Raw genomic sequence first — 17,634 nt, forward strand, 5'->3', positions numbered from 1 at the left:
CTAATAACTCAGAGACTTTTTTTTTTGGTTTTGTATTTTCTTTAGTTTTAGGTTATCCGGAAATTGCAAGAGTTAGACTAACAAAAAACATCAAAATATGACAATATTGTGTTGTATTATTGCCATCATCTAGACACCAATTTCATTCATTTATTACAAATTGTTGACTTTTCCCAATTGAAAATAGCAGGTCAGTGGCCCTTTCTAACTTTAGACTGGCTCATAGTTGGTACTCATATACCATTATCTTTCAAGAGAATGTACAGGGTTTTCAGTGACTTTTAGATATGCATGTAAACAAGATCAGCTTGATATGATTGATGTTATCATTATGCATTCATGTGTTTGGGCATGCATTTCTTTTCCATTCTTTATTTAATCTAGTAATTTGGTATGTACATGGGTGCAGCCATATTTGTTCATTACGCTTACATTTTGACTGATTGCTGCTGAAGTGCATGAAATTGGAGCTGTGGGTGCCCCTGTCAGCGCCACCAGAGCTTTATTGGTTCGTAAAGCTGCCACTCCCTCTCCTAGGCTGAGTTCTGTTGGTTAGGGAATCAGAGGATGCCTGACAACAAGACAATAAATTTAGCCCAGGTTTACACTGCTGCGGTGTGAGACACCGCATGTAATTCACACAGGAATTGCAGCAAATTCCTGCGCGAATTACATTTACATGTGTGTCTCTGGGGTGTGATTTGACATGGATTTTTATGGCTCAAATCGCACCACTTTCGCACCAAACTGGTGCAGGACCCTTTTTTTTGTCTGCAGCAAAATCGGATTGCATGGGTGTTCACACGCATGCAATCTTATTCTGCAAATCTCTCTGCGTTTCGCAAACCAATTGTGGGCCGTCGTTACCCTAAAATACACTCCACAATCGGTTCGCATGGACGGGTTGCGATTTAGATGCGCTGCCGAATTTGCTGTGAGTTCGCACCGCATTTAGTGTGAACCCAGGATTAATATCATTTTTTTACAAATACATAATTGTAATTTGTTTTATTGCCTGAAGTTCAGTTGTTCAGGGACACTTTTGATAAAGATGGACTTAGAGGAAACCTGTAGGGATAGAAATATGGGCACTGCCATAACCCATTTTGTTTTAAACTGCATGTTCCTGGGCCTTTATCCTCATCTTTGCTTCCCTGCCATATGTATTGCTGTTCTGCACAAAGTATACAGAACAGGAATTAAAGCTTTACTTGCTACATGCTTGTCCAAGGTTGATAAATCACAATATAATTATGATAAGATGTAAATCCTATAACAAAATCCACTATGGTAGCTCCTATATAACTGCCCTCACAGATTAATATGCAATTTTAAAGCCAAAATACAATTTAGGTCTAACTCGCCTAAATACATTCCAGGTTCATCAAAGCCAAAGGTTTGGAAAGTCTTAGGCCCCTTTCACACTTGAACTTTGCTGCAATTTTTTGCCGCGACTTTGACTGGACTTAAAGCAGTGCCTGTGTAATCTTGAGGTCTATGGACCTCAAGTCGCTTCAAAGTGAGACCAAAGCAGTGTAGGGACTACTTTGAAGTCGCTGGGACCTCAAGTCGCACAGATGAACAGTACTCATTGGAAATCATGGGGTGCAACTTGTAATGGTACTTTGCAGTCCCAAGTCGCAGGATAAGTGTGAAAGGGGCCCTAAAGGATAAGTTCATTTTTTGGGAACATGTTACATGTTCCACTCATTTTTAGGGTGGAATATGTAACATATTTCCACTCCTGCAGCTGTTGCCTGCTCCTCACTCCCCCCTGCTTGCTTTTGCTATTTAAAGGAGTTGTAAGGGCAGAAGGTTTTTTCATCTTAATACATTCTTTGCATTAAGATCAAAAGCCTTCTGTATTTAGCAGCCTCCCCAGCACCCCTTAATACTTACCTGAGCCCCATCGATGTCCACGAGTCCCTCCTAATTGGCTGAGACACAGCCACTGGGCCATTGGCTCCCGTAGCTGTCAATCAACATCATGAAGACAATCAGGAGAGAGAGGGGGCAGGGCCGAATCACAGCTTCGAATCTGAATGGAAACAAGGAGCTGCAGCTTGGCTCAGGTGCCCCCATAACAAGCTGCTTGCTGTGGGGGCACTCGAGAGGAGGGAGGGGCTAGGAGCAGCGAGGAGGGACCCGAGAAGAGGAGGATCTGGACTGCTCTGTGCAAAACCAACTGCACAGAGCAGGTAAGTGGTAAGTAGAACCTTTTTGTAAAGTCTGTCTTTTTTTTTTTTTTTTTTTTAATAATCACTTTAAAAAAAAAAAACAGAGTTCTGTGAATGGGAAAGTACAAGTACCAACAGACATGATCTACCATGGCACTGTTGAGCACTCTGGTAGTTCATTCATTCTTCCTGTCAGTGTGTATCTGCCTGCACTGACAAGTCTGCAGGAGTCCTTGCAATGCTTTCCAGACTCCAAGTAAAAAAAATATACACATTTTTGTTTACCTGCAAAAAGATGTGCATTTATTTTTATGTATGTTATGTTTTTTGTTTTTGTTTTTCCAACAAACAGAATTGATTTCCTGATCCGCACATTTGGGGTAGATGGGAAAATCCTCGTCACTGTGTCACGAGTGAGCAAGGCTATATCAAAAAGCCCATTCATGAAAAGTTGGCTAATGGATCAACTTCTGATGAACCGGAATGTCCCTACATGGATTGAAATTTGGGCTGGTTCCTGCTGAATCGGATGAATTTCGATTTCATGTATGGCCAGCTTAACACACACCTTTTGCTTTGACGCATCTGGATTCTATTTAGCTAATTTAAACTGACAGTCAAATTTGACTTTTAAAGCAATGATGATTTATGAGGAAGCTAAATATGTTTCTTTTACAGTGCTGATGTGTCTGTGTCACTCGTTTTAGGGACTTAGAGAGCAGTGTATTCATTCTCTGGGTTACTCTCCGCTTGGGCTGAATCATTCCTGTGTCGTATCTTTTCTACTGCAGCACTGGATGATTCGGACATGTTTGACCGTGAATTCACACTTTGATGAGATATTGATCTTGAATCATTTTCCATTCGTGCCTGAAAATAAGATTACTTTTTTAGAAACAGACACAGAAAAACAAATAGAAACTCTGGGCATAAGTAAAACAAAAAAAAATAGTAGTTGTAATTTTGAAAGTCCTACTACAATTTTCTTGTAAATTCAAAAATCATAGTTTCTATCTACATATTGAAAGAAAAATTCCAGGTAGCATGTAATCGGTCAGTAGCTGCTGATGCTGTCAGGGAAATTGTGTTAAGCCTGACTCTAGATTTCTCTTAACTTTAAATTACTTTAAAAACCAATCTGGTCCAAATGAACTTTCTCTGTCGCTCATTGACAGACGTAGTCCTTGTTGATTCATAACAACTCGGGTTATGCTGCCCTCTACAGGAGTAGGACTAGACAGGAAAGAAAACATTCTGGCCACACCTTAGGGGCAGTCCCAGAGGGTATATCCTCTCTCTCTCTGCTACAGCAAATCAGTTTTTTTCTGTCTAGTTAGGAGTAAGGGCCTAGATGCAAGATTTTTTAGACAGCTTTTTTTCTCCAGTGTTCCTGTGAGATCTTCAAGCAAGAAAGCTGGAACTGGGCGACGGGCTGGATGTTGAGATCCAGTGGTCACCCCAGTTCAGCCTACGAGCGCGTGCAGGCCATAGCTCCGCGCTGGGTCGGCCGCGACATAGTCCCACTGGACGGGGACTGACCCTGCAAGTTGAACGTCTCACTTAAACGCCAATGACCATGAGTCACGGCGTCCGTATTGGTCGACAGCCCTCCCACCCCGGTGGAGAGGGGTACTGTCAGGAGTTGGCGCCCACCTGGTTCCGGTGAACGCGGGCCCCTCTCTGTAATGGTAAGGATGGGTCTCCCCTCTATCCTAGAACATGTCACAGATCCCCCTATTGGAGTGTGATTTTTGTGAACAAGAAACCAGGAGGCTTGGTTTGGGAGCTGACAATCTAATTGCAAAAATGTTTAAATGATTGTAGTCAGTGGCAGTATTAGAACATTATTGTGATAGTATAAGGTATCCTACCTGTCAGAAGCCACAGGGCGATGTCTATACATGTATACTGCATTCCAGATCATATTCCTCCAGCTAAGCAGATGCCTCCCGACGGCCACAGACCGCATACGGCCCGCCAGGGTCCGGTACCGCCGGCCACGCTGATCACCATGAGGGTGAAGGTTTGTGAGGACGAGATACTCCCGCAAACATGCCGTTATTCTGTACAGGCCGCCGCCATTGTCTGGTAGATCGCACAAGGCCGCCATTTTGGCGTAGCCTCGTGTCTCCAGCATGGGGGAGGCCATGTTTGAGGTGACCCAAACACCTCGTGGAGCTAGGGGAGGCGCCGGAAGGCGTACAGAGGGGCGGAGCCGCCTCCTTTTTTCCCGGGAAGCCAGCCAAAAGACTTCCTGTCTGTTCTAGACAGCGCTGAGACAAGTTTCATTTGAAACTCTGAGCATCAAGTGGTGAGCCTTGGGGTCTATCTCTCTCTCTCGCTCTGTAGGGGTCCCTAAGCAGGTAACACTGAGGGGCTTTGTGGCGCTGGGGGTCTGAAAAAAAAAATTTTATTTTTTGGCAAATTGATTTTTTCCGGGTAGTATCTAGAATTATCATGGACCCGGCCACACAGGTACCCCCACCTGTTTCCCTCGAGGGGGCCGCGGGACCCGCCAGTGCACAGAGTATGGATGCATTTACAGCAGTTTTGGAGTCTTTGGTGGCTCGGGTGGAGATGGCCTGTCAAGAAAGCGACCCCCGCCTACCCCTATATCATCTGATACTTCAGATTCAGATTCTGAGATAGTCATTGCAGCTGCAGGTCCCTCTGCAGGGGCTGTTGTCTCAGGTAAAGTTCCCTCAGACAGTGAGGAGGACGTTCATGCTTCCGCCATAATTCAGGAAGAAGCATTGGTGGACGCACTAGTTGTGGCGGTTCGGGAAACCTTAAGACCTGAGGTTTTACCGGCAGAGGCAACTGAAATAGAGATTCCCTTTGGTACTAGCAAACCCACCAAGACGGTGAAGGTTTTTCCTTTACCCAAGTGTTTTGGTAATAAGATTAAAGAGGAATGGGAGCATTCTAAGCGTACCTTTTACTATTTCCAAGCGCATTGCTAGACGCTATCCGCTTGAGGAATCCCTCATTAAGAAATGGACGGTACCACCAGTGGTGGATCCACCTATTTCCAGACTGAATAAAGCCACGGTTATTCCAGTGGAGGACGCTTCGTCCTTTAAGGATTCGGTGGATCGGAAGGTAGAAGCGGAGTCCCGCACTATCTTTTCCCTGATAGGGTCAGCCTTTAGACCAGTAATTGTCATTGGTCTAGTTTCTCAGACATTAACAGAATGGGCGAGATTGGTGCGCCAGGACCTGAAGGGGAAAGATATCCCCCAGGCAACATCTGATTTGATGGAACAGATTATACAAGGACTACAGTTTGTCTGTGACGCAGCCTTGGATGCTACCCCCCTATTAGGGCATGCATCTATGTCAGCGGTAATCCTCAGACGTGTGCTGTGGTTAAAATGCTGGTCAGCGGACCTAGGTTCCAAAAAGACCTTGGCGAATCTCCCCTTTCAGGGGAATCGCCTATTTGGGGCCACCCTAGATGAGATCATTAAGGATGCCACTGGGGGCAAAAGCACTTTTTTGCCACAGGCTGCTAAAGCTAAAGGACCTCGTAACAAGCGGGGACCTTTCTTTACCGCCCATAAAGGGTTTGTTCGCTCTGCTGGAGCAAGCGGGAAGGGCAAAACTCCTCTAGGAGGGTTCAAGAAGGGCTGGTCGGACAAACAAAAGACGACTCAGCCAAACCTGAAGCAAAGGATTACACAGCCTGAAGGTGCGCCCCCACCCGGCTTGAGGGTGGGGGGACGTCTTCACTGGTATTCAGAGCATTAGATCGAGCATCGACCACTGCTACCGGTACGATTCTTCCCTTCCAACATTTAAGTACTACAGGAAGCGGTAGTTACCGTTCCCTGAACAGATCATTTTCTTTACCTTTTCCAAAGATTAGCCTCAGTTCCCCACAAGAATCGGATCCGTTTGAACAGACAGACCAAGGAGCCTCTAGCCGGGTGACTTCGGTCCCTAATGTTCAACCAGGAGAAATCACCACTCCTGATAGGAATCAGGTGTCTGATAAATGTGTGGGAACAGAGAACGATCAGACTTTGTCGGATTGCCGGGGCCAGATAGCTCTAGGGCAGCCTGGTTCGGATCCAGTCAGCTCCAGTTGTCCTGGAAATTCTAGGCTGGCCTCGTCAAGCCGGTCTGGCCGACTTAGACATGCTGGTCGCGAACGCTCCTTGGGAACTTCTTCTCAGGGAGTGTCTGCGGTCTCAAGGACCGATCTTCCATTGTGCTTTACAGTCGCTGGGTTTAATGGCCTGGCCATTGAGACCCAGGTACTGAAGGACAGAGGGTTGTCAGCTTCTGTTATTCCTACGCTAATTAAGGCAAGGAAAGCGACTTCCAGCAAGGTCTATTATCGCACATGGAAGACGTATATCGCGTGGTGCGAATCTTTAGGATTTCCTCCACGTACCTATTCGGTGACCCGAATATTGGCCTTTCTGCAAAAGGGGGTTGAGCAGAAACTAGCCTTGAGCACCATCAAGGGTTAGGTTTCAGCATTAGCAATCTTCTTTCAGAAGCCTTTGGCTACTAAGTCCTTGGTGCGGAATTTCATCCAGGGGGTGCGGCACCTGGCTCCACCAGTCCGCGCGCCCTTACCGCCCTGGGATCTTAATTTGGTTTTGTCGGTTCTGCAGAAACCTCCCTTTGAAAACATCAGGGAGATTCCTTTGCTTACTTTATCCCAGAAGGTGGCCTTCTTGGTGGCTATCACTTCTGCACGCAGGGTGTCAGAACTGGCTGCATTGTCATGCCAGTCCCCATATTTAGTGATTCATAGGGATAAGGTAGTTCTTCATCCTAAGCCATCCTCTCTTCCAAAGGTGGTTTCAGACTTTCATCTGAATGAAGATATTGTATTACCTTCCTTGTGTCCTCAGCCCAATCATCATCGGGAACATGCGTTGCATTCCTTTGATGTGGTTCGGGCAATCAGGGTATACCTGAAGGCTACGGAATCGTTCCGTAAGACGGATTCACTTTTTGTGATCACGGATGGCCCTAGAAAGGGGTTGCCTGCATCTGCCGCGACTATCTCCAAATGGATTAGACAGACGGTGGTACAGGCTTATTCTATTAAGGGTCGGAATCCTACGTTCCCTGTTAAGGCGCACTCCACTCGAGCGCTCAGTACTTCCTGGGCCTTCCGCCATCAGGCGTCAGTGGTCCAGGTATGTAAGGCGGCCACCTGGTCGTCGGTACATACCTTTACAAAATTTTATAAGATTGATGTGATGGCATCGGCGGATGCCTCATTTGGCCGCAAGGTTGTGCAGGCCGCAATTTGAGGAGACCGGTGGTCTACCTCGAGGGTTTTTTTTCTGTTGGAATTTTCTGTTGAGTCTCATCTTTGATGAGCATTGAAAACTTCTGGTTGGCACCGGTTGGGCCTTCTAGATTGGATTTGATTTCCATTTTCCCACCCCTCATTTGTGGTACTGCTTTGGGACGTCCCGAGTTGTTATGAATCAACGAGGACTACGTCTGTCAATGAGCGACAGAGAAAAATTGATTTTTGTAAAATCTTACCGTAAAATCCTTTTCTCTTAAGCTCATTGACAGACGTAGTACCCGCCCCTCTGTTTTGAGTTGGGTTGGGTTAAATTCTCTAAACACTGCTTTGTGACATAACTGATTTGCTGTAGCAGAGAGAGAGAGGATATACCCTCTGGGACTGCCCCTAAGGTGTGGCCAGAATGTTTTCTTTCCTGTCTAGTCCTACTCCTGTAGAGGGCAGCATAACCCGAGTTGTTATGAATCAACGAGGACTACGTCTGTCAATGAGCTTAAGAGAAAAGGATTTTACGGTAAGATTTTACAAAAATCCATTTATTCCCTTCACTAATGCAGTGCCTGGAAATAGTGTTTATACCCCTTAAAATTTTCAACATTTTGTCATGTTACAACCAAAAACGTAAATGTATTTTATTGGGATTTTATGTGATAGACCAACAAGTGGCATACAGTTGTGAAGAGGAAGTAAAATGATAAATGGTGCTCTGGTCAAATGAAACCAAAATTTAACTTTTTGGCCTAAAACCAAAACGTGTGGCGGAAAACTAACACTGCACATCACCCTGAACACATCATCCCCACTGTGAAACAAGATGGTGGCAGCATCAAGTTGTGGGAATTCTTTTCTTCAGCAGGGACAGGGAAGCTGGTCAGAGGTAATGGAAAGATGGATGGAGACAATTACAAAGCAATCTTAGAAGAAAACCTGTTACAGTCTGAAAAAGACTTGAGACTGGGGCGGAGGTTCACCTTCCAGCAGGACAACGACCCTAAACATACAGCCAGAGCTACAATGGAATGGTTTACATCAAAGCATATTCATGTGTTAGAATGGCCCAGTCAAAGTCAAGACCTAAATCCAATTAAGAATCTGTGGCAAGACTTGAAAGTTGCTATTCACAGAAACTCTCCATCCAATCTAAAAGAGCTTGAGCTATTTTGCAAAGAAGAATGAGCAAAAATGTCACTCTCTAGATGTGCAAAGCTGGTAGAGACATACCCAAAAAGACTTGCAGCTGTAATTGCAGTGAAAGGTGCTTCTAAAAAGTATTGACTCAGGGGCTGAATACAAATGCACATCACACTTATCAGATATTTATTTTTTAATTTGAAAACCATTTATCATTTTCCTTCCACTTCACAATTATGTGCCATTTTGTTTTGGTCTATCACATAAATACCCAAAAAAATACATTTATGTTTTTGGTTTTAACATGACAAAATTTAGAAAATTTCAATGGGTATGAATAATTTTTCAAGGCATTGTACATGGGCCCGCTGTATAAACTGTATGTAGCTTCAGCTATAAAAAGAAAAGTAGAAAACAATTAAGTCTGCACTAGTTATTATGTGCTGGCAGCTAGCAAAAGGTGATTGAAATAAGCAAAACCTAATAAAATGCTGAATTTAATTGCAGTGCCAATCTTAATATTATATGCTATCAATACCAATGTGCATAAAATAAATACACTAAAATATATAATCAATGAAAATGAAGTGCCAAGTGACCCATTGTGCAAATCCTCATACAGTTATACTCCAATCTTCATATATTAGCAAAATAATAAGTCAATCATGTTTAAATCATCTGAAAAATTCTCAGATCTTATGAAGAGTCGGACCTACTCTCTACCCTGAGACGGCTGTTGCCCATACTCCCTAAAGCTGAGTCTAGTTCTCTACTCCATTCCCTCTCTACTTTAACTTACCTTTTCTCTCCTTGTTTTCTTTTTCTTTTTTATCCTTACTTAAAGGCTATAACCGACTGATGTTCTAAGACACACATGTTTTAACATATTGATATCACAGTTTCTAGTTGCTACATAACAAGATAACAGAATCTGCAACATTCACTATGTATCATTCTGCCTAATTTGATATACATTACATAATTAAGTGAAAACACTATATTTGTTAATTGTGTTTCAAATATTATCAATAAACCTTTTATTGACAAAAAAATAAAAAATAAGGCAATCATGTAAATAATAAATTAAATGCAAGTCTCTTCGCGTGCAAACAGCAAATGAAATGAGTGGTTCTGAATCTGTGCTCACCATCACCACCAAAGCAGTTAATCACCAATCAGATCTTCCAGTGTGTGTCCTGATACCAAAAATAAGTGCAAGGGTATATTCTCTGAATTCCATCAATCTGTGCCTTTCCACTGCATGTGTTTTAATATGTGACAATATTGGTTTGCAATAATTTATACTGCACTGTGAGTGACACATCTTCAAGTGCAGGAGTCTTCTCCATGGATTGTAGAGGCACCATGTAGGTGATTGAAGAGACAAGAACTCACTTCTCAAGGTGGTGTAATTGCCTGATGACTCACACCGGTGCATGCCCCGGCTGGCCTCCGTGGAAACTTGATAAAGGAAAAGGAATTGGCAGCACTCCAGGTTGAGTCAAAATCCAGATTTATTTGTAACTTCCCTCCCCTTCTCACCCGTATCCGGAGGGACTTGGAGGATTGGCAGAAGGGCCTGTTCTCCTGGTTTGGGAGGTGCAACATTCTAAAAATGAATGTCATGCCCCGCTTGCTTTACGTGCTCCAGGCCCTCCCGATCGCTGTTCCGTTATCCTTCCTCCGAACGATTAATGGTGTCTTCCGTAGGTTCCTCTGGATTCGGGGCCCCCCTCGCCTGGCGTTGAGGCTCCTTCGCATGCCCAAGCTCAGTGGCGGCATGGCCTTTCCAGATGCGGCCATGTACTCTTCGGCATGCCACTTAGCTAGAGTCCTAGACTGGCATCTACATGGCCCTCTGAAACAATGGGTGCGGATCGAACGGGTGGTCGCAGGTTCGCCCCTGGAGTCTCTTTTCTGGGGGACATTTCCCCTCGCGAAGGAGGTCATGGATCACCCGACTGTAGGGGCTACGTTACAGCTGGGACGCCGGCTGTGCAGAGATGGTCGACTCTTGACCTTGCCTTCCCCTTTGTTCCCGGTTTTAGGGAACCCAGAATTTGCGCCCGGCCTGCAGGACCCAGCCTTCCGCGCATTGAGAACCCAGGGTCTCCACCAGGCCAGGCACTTCCTCGCCGGTGGTCGCTGGTTATCTCGACAGTCCCTCCTCTCTCACAGTTCCTTCGCAGTTCTGTCGTTTTGGCAGAAGATTCAGCTCGCCCACTTTCTCGAATCGCTGCCGCCGGCGACCTCCTATACTCGACGCCTCACGCCCTTTGAGGAATTGTGCACTACCACCCCCCCAGTACGTCACGCGATCTCTCTGCTGTACCGCCTCCTGACGTTGCCTGAACCTTCTTTCAGGCCCTCGTTTATCTCTCTATGGGAACGCGACCTGGGTGTTTCCTTTTCGGATCATCAGGTTGAACGTCTGTTTTTCTTTGCATACAAAACCTCCACGTGCTCTAAATACCAGGAGGTGGGATATAAACTTCTGACCAGGTGGTACTACACCCCGGTTAAGCTCCGCAGGATGTTTCCTGACTGCCCGGATCTGTGCTGGCGTTGTGGAAAAGAGGTAGGCTCTCTCCTCCACATTTTCTGGTCCTGTAGTGGACTACAACCCTTCTGGCAAGAGGTCCTCCGCATCGCTCAAACATTTACGGATCATACCCTAACTCTGCATCCGGCTCTCTTCCTCTTACACCATCACGGCCACTCGAGAACATCCTATCGGAAATCGATCCTGCCAATCCTACTTACGGCCGCCAAGAGCTGCATTCCCCTGCTTTGGAAGCAGTCCCAACCTCCTACGGTTGCGATGTGGCTACGTAAAGTAGCGTTCATTAATGAAATGGAAGACTTGACAGCGGCCGAACGTGGTACCAGAGATCAGTTTCTTAAACGCTGGTTTTACTGGCATGAATTCAGTGCCTCTGAGGCATATAGGGATCTTGTTGCCTGAATGACCTGCTTGCTGTGGGCGGACCTCTCCCCTCCGGTGCACCATTTCCCTCCTCTCTCACCTCTCCCCCCCCCCCCCTTTTTTTCTTTTTTACCTTCTCCCCCTCTTCCTCTATCTTTCTTTCTTATGTGTTTCTTCCTGATTCTATTCCTTCCTGCTATCCATGCCTTCTCCTAAAATCTTTCTCATTCCCTCACGGCATACGTGACATGATTTTTCTCTGGGTTCTGCTGGAGTGACGGGTTTCGGGGGATGCTCTCCTCGCTCCTGTATACCGGCCATTTGACAGATGCCGGTGGGAGTGGGGCTCCTCCCTTGGGACCGGTTACCTTGCGGATACTTATAATAACTGTGTATCGTCTTATAATGCTTACTGTTACATCCCCATGACTCCTGTTTTTCTGTTTTAAGGCTTTTTCGATGCTCGGATGTATCTTGATTTACTGTTCTCATTGCTTATGTATGCCTTTCTTATTCTTATCCTTAATAAACGTTGAATTTGAAAAAAATCCAGATTTATTGACTGGACATCCAAATATGACAATCGTGACAAGGTAGACACGTTTCACACACTGACTGCATAATGATTAAGCACACAGTCAGTGTGTGAAACGCGTCTACCTTGTCACGATTGTCATATTTGGATGTCCAGTCAATAAATCTGGATTTTGACTCAACCTGGAGTGCTGCCAATTCCTTTTCCTTTACCATGTAGGTGATACCTGGCTGCTTATTCCATTCTGCTACGGTTGGAGCTGTCCATGCCACTGATCTTTGCTCCTTTAAAGAGCTGAAGTTTGCTGAAGAATAGTCTGCATCCAACACTTTTGGGACTTTTGGAAGCCTCTGTGTCCTGTAGTTCTATTTGCTGACTCCCTACATGACACATTAGCATTGTAGGGGCCCGGTGGAAAGAACCAGACATTGGACACTCCTGTTAGTGTCTCAGATGCTGAGGTTTCTACAACAAGCTTAGCTTTTCAAGCGAGTAATGATCAACTGGCCCAGGGGCCCCTTTATACTATTGCAGTGGGTTACCACATGCATGTTAAACATGCAGTATGTTGTTCATTGGTAACAGGCTGCCAGCGTACCATAATGCACCCAAAACCAGTAACAGGAACTTTTCTTGTAATGCACTACACACAGATAATTACATAACAAATGAATATAAATCAAAAAAAGATGTTTTGAACTTTACCTGTAGTTCTGAATCTGTACTCATCAACTCTAATCCAGAGGTTGCTGATGAATACCTTTTGCCTATAAATGACAGTAATAAAATAACTATATTTAGGAAAATACTTTATAATATTTATTCATTTATACTACCCAAGAGTATGTGAAGGCAAAACATATTTATTGTTTTATTTGTAGATGAAGTAGTAATGGGTTAAACCCTCTGTCAGGTTCTGTATATCACCTTGATAAAGGAGACTTTTGTCTGAAATCTAATGTCAGTCTTTTTTTAATGGAACACCAGCTAATTCACTATTGGAAGCCGGTGTGCTGGCTGTTTGTATATTTAGGTTGTTGCTGCAGTCTGTGTCCCCACTGGGAAGATTCAGCTCCTCTATTTGTACTGGCAGTGATCACTATCACTGAAACAGAAAGCGATAGGAAATCCAACAAGAACAAGAGGCGAGGGTAAATTTGGTGAAAAAATGTCTAAGAGCTCCACACCTATCTGCCCTGGTACATTGTGTAACAATGTCAAGTGTTAATGTGTATTGTGATAAGGCAGCACATTCCTCTGGGCTGTCAATGTATCAGAATGGATGAAAAAACATACTTTCACAACGCAGCCCACCACAATCCAGGGTAAATATTTTAAATGTTTGGAAAACTAAATGCAAAAAGGAATATATGTAGTCCCCTTCAAGGAAGCCTTCCTTATCCCTCACCTCCTTCCCCCAATTAACCACTATGTAGCTACATCTCCATGCTTCAGTTGCAACTGTCAAGCCTTATATGAACATCTTTAATCTGCTGAGAGGTTCTAAGCAAAAGTGGGTAAGGGCAAAGCTCTTGCTTGTAAAGGGAGGAGGGAATTAACTGTTGGCTCTCCAGGAGTGGTCTGAAGGAAGAGGAATATCTTTTACAGTGAAGAAACTCTGTAGATATGATTCGTACATGTTTCAGCTTATATATGACATTGGATTTTATAGTCGGGGTTATCATAAACCCAATTAATTCAGGTTAGAAAAGGTGCTTCAGAAGACTGTACCTGAGAATGCTTTGTCAACAAGATCACAGAAAAACAAAGGTTCCATTATTTTATTTCTCCAGTCGGGAGTCTTCCGCAACAGCTGTTCTATTTCTTGATGCCCTGCCTCCAAATCCTCGTCCAACTTCAGAATCTTAGGAAATAGCACTTCTTTCTGGCACAGCTTGGACATCTGTAAAAACAAATAGCAAATAACTGATTGTTAATGGAAAGTTCTAATAGATTTGGTACTAAACATACTTTTTGAATGATAATTTATGTTGCTCCAAGGCCTGGGTGTCCAACCTGTGGTCCTTTGGTGCTTTTGGTTTGGCCCTCGACCTTCACAAGTCAATAGGGAAGCATTTATTTCTAAAGGGGCTATTATACTGTAGCAGTCTCATATTAAATATTCCCAGTCTCTAAAGCCTCGTACACACGCAACGATTATCGGCCGACTTTTGTCCAGTGTTGTTGCGTTGGTTGAAATGTGCTCTAGACTGCACACGAATTTTCTCGGGCCAACAAAAATCTACTTCAGAAGTGATGTCATGTGATGGTTTACTTTCCGTGTGTTTTTTCATCTCTGAGCATGCCCAGTCTTGCTCATCAGATTTTTGTCTGCCGAAATCTGTACTGACTGACGGAAAATCGGCCGTTGTGGTGATGGCCAACAAAAATTTTATAGCCTGCACACCAGATTTTATTCGGCCGAAAAGTCGGAGTCGGTTGTCGAAAGCATCATACTAACAAGCCGAAAATCGGCAGATCGGACGTTGGCCGAAAATTCACGGCCAACTATCGATGCGTGTGTACGAGGCTTAACAGTCTCCTGCAGCCTATTTCCAGCCTTCAACTACCAATCTCTAAAAACCTTCTGTAGCACTACAGATACTGAATAATATGTGCAGCCCCTGGGGACATCAGGAGCTGCAGCTGAGGTCCGTGTAGATTAGAAATAGTAAACTGCACTCCGACTTGAAGATGAATAAAATTTATTTATTGAAGAATCCAAAAATCCATCATGTACAAAGATATCAGAGACAGGGGACAAGCATAGTTGACGTGTTTCACGAAGTTAGATTCGCTTAGTCATAACTATCAGCTGAGGTCCCCTTAACTAGTAGGATTACTACCACTGCTCTATAGGATAGGAGAATTTCAGAAGAAACATAGTGTACATAATTTTAAAGATCTGAGATTGTGAGAAGATAAAACGCTGAAAAAAAATTATGGTTTGGTAGTAAAAAGTATTTTAACATTTTTGCCATTTTTGTCCCATTAATGAGGTCCTGTACAAACAACAGGAAGAGAAACAAACTCTATCCAAGGGGAAATCCCTCCTTAGAGAGTGTCCCCTTTGGGAGATTTTACCTTTCTTCCTGTTCTGGTTACAACTCAAGATTTTGGATTTTCCCGTCACGTTTAATGAGTCATAGAAGTGTAAAAAGTCAAAAACCTTGTCTTGTAGGCGGAACTTACTAAAAAGTGAAGCAAGGAGGCTGACAGCCCTGGTATCCCACACATTGATAAAAGGTTAGTAATAACAGCTTACATATTTTTAGTCTCACAGGTTCCATTTACTTACTTGCTGCTTGACCATTAACAGCATCTCTTGGTTCTCACTTTTCTTCATGTTTAAAGCATCCAGAGTCTTCTTCAAGTCCCTAAATAATCAGATAAACGGTCATTTAATTTAAAAAAAAGATAAAAGTCAAAACAGAAAGTAGATGTAGCACCCTCCTAGGTAGTTGCTAGGAAAAAGCATATATGTGACCCTGTCTGCTTATCAGGGGGGCCGGATCTGTTAGCTAATCTGTCACATGCTTCCAGGTGTGGCCTGTTGAGTCTAGGGAGTCTACTCACTGTATCCAATGAGGGACCTTGTTGGACAGTGGGGGGAACCAAGCCAATAGCGCACCAGGGTTTATGACTGTCCCAGTGAGCGGGATTTGCCGCAGTGCACCCTGGGATTGAAAATAAATCTGGAGGGAGCATGTAACAGAGTGTCTTTTGGCGGGAGCATCAGTCCCAGGAGGAGGTGACGGCTGTCTCTCTTCCTGCTGAAGTGTGAAGGTGGTCCGGGCAGTCGGCCCAGGGGCCAAAGGATGAGCTGGGCTGCAGAGGATCCAGAGTGTGCTGACCGAGTGGAGCTGCCGGGGCAGAGATCTTCTGTAAAAACAGTGTCGTGAGTACTTAAGATCTGCCCAGGGGTCTGCCTAGGAAAGGGGATCACTCCAGAGAGGTCAAGGGGGATCCAGGAGCCAACTAACCAGGAGAGTACAGTAAAGGGGTGCCAAGTACTAAAGCCCTGAAGTTTGGGGATTAAAGGGGGCGCCAGGAAGGGCCCTGAAGTGTTCAGCGAAACAGATTGCCCTACAAGTCAGCTACCCTAGGAATGAGTACCTCAGGGGGGGTTAAAGGACTTTTCCACAGTCAGAGGTGAAGTCATAGTAAGCGGCCTAGCCGTGACCAGCGTCAGACAGCGCTAATCAGCGCCAGCAAGCGTTAACCAGCATTAAGCACCATTTTTGTAGAGTCCCTGCGTATTTGTGCATAGTTCAGTTGTTGGGAGTATCCCACTCATGCCTTCTCCTATCCAAGTTCTCAAATAAACCTATAAACCCAAAGAAACTGGACTGGTTCTTGTCTGAGGTATTCACACTTGGGAAACATGCTTCAGTCCCGGTTCACACTTGTGCGATGCGGGAAGGCTGCGAATTCGCAGCCTGTTCCCGCATCGCAAACGCACCTCTGACAGTTCACACTGCCATATGCGATACGCAGGGGGTGTCAATTAAATGTTAACGACACTCCCAGTTTGATCGCATATCGCAGTGCAATCTGACAGTTCGCACAGGATCGGATCGCACAAGTGTGAACCGATCGCATGTAATGAAGGAGCAGTGCGCTCCGAATTACATGCGATCGCCGCACTCGTACAAATGTGAACCGGCCCTAAAGGTACTGCTGTTGCTAGCGGTAACCCAGGGGGCCCCACACTCAGCCGCTCCCTTGGGAGTAGTGCTACATAGGCAAAAATAAATAGAGACTGCACAACTTCCCCATCAGTAGAAGTACTTATGATAACCACTTCTGCTGTGTGCCTGCTCTGACACCAGGACTGTAAGCTGATATCTGCATTGCTTTGTTTCTGAATACAATACATGGAACATTTCAGTTATTTATTGGCACTTAAACTAACAATTGTAAAATGATTATTTTCCTAACAGGTGAAATGTATATTAGCTCTCTGATCTATACCAATTTTACCATCACTAAACAGAACATATCCTGTCTGGTGGCATGTAACTGAATGTATTCTTAAAGATCTTCTCAAGTATTTCATTACATCAGAGCCAAGAGCAGTAGTATGCAAAGTGCAGTAACCCAATCCATCCAATCAGCTTTTAGATTACTGAAGTTATATCAGTTAGTCTTATTGGATGGAGTTACTGCACATTACACACTGTGATTGGACATTAAATAAAACCCAAAGTGCACTGAATGTCAGAACCAGATTTCTGCATAACCAACCTAAAGCATCGATTAGCATGGCATGGCTGCTATTGGCAGAATGCATGTTGCTGTTAGTAACAGATCAGTGTATAATAAACGGGGACAGAAATCTATCTGGCCTACCAGGGCCGTAAGACTTGAGTCCTTTCGATTTTGTGCTTTTAAGATGTTGGAATAGTGTACGAGGTACTTACAGTTCACCCACTATGGGTTTGTGCCCCTAGAACAGAAATGCTTGCAGAGAAGGACGAAAGCTTACTGTACTCTTCTAGCTGTTGGATTTTTGTATACTGGTGCAGAGTGGGAAAACTGTCTCTTTCAGCCTCTCTGCCTCCAGTCTTGGCACGCCTTAAAT

The 17,634-nt window shown here is 44.5% G+C and overlaps 1 protein-coding gene across 1 annotated transcript in view; it reads right to left on the reverse strand.

The window, feature by feature from the left end:
- Positions 1 to 2,884: 2,884 nt before the first annotated feature.
- HEATR4 (HEAT repeat containing 4) overlaps positions 2,885 to 17,634 on the reverse strand; it is a 54,788-nt gene continuing 40,038 nt past the window's right edge. The window contains exons 14-17 of the mRNA XM_082274966.1: positions 15,349 to 15,427; positions 13,782 to 13,953; positions 12,756 to 12,817; positions 2,885 to 3,047 (exon numbers count right to left, since the gene is read on the reverse strand). Coding sequence (XP_082131092.1) covers positions 2,889 to 3,047; positions 12,756 to 12,817; positions 13,782 to 13,953; positions 15,349 to 15,427 — 472 coding nt within the window. The 3' untranslated portion in view covers positions 2,885 to 2,888. The remainder of the gene's footprint in view (positions 3,048 to 12,755; positions 12,818 to 13,781; positions 13,954 to 15,348; positions 15,428 to 17,634) is intronic.

Source organism: Pelophylax lessonae, assembly GCF_965119305.1.
Source record: "Pelophylax lessonae genome assembly, chromosome: 13".
Lineage (NCBI taxonomy): Eukaryota > Metazoa > Chordata > Amphibia > Anura > Ranidae > Pelophylax > Pelophylax lessonae.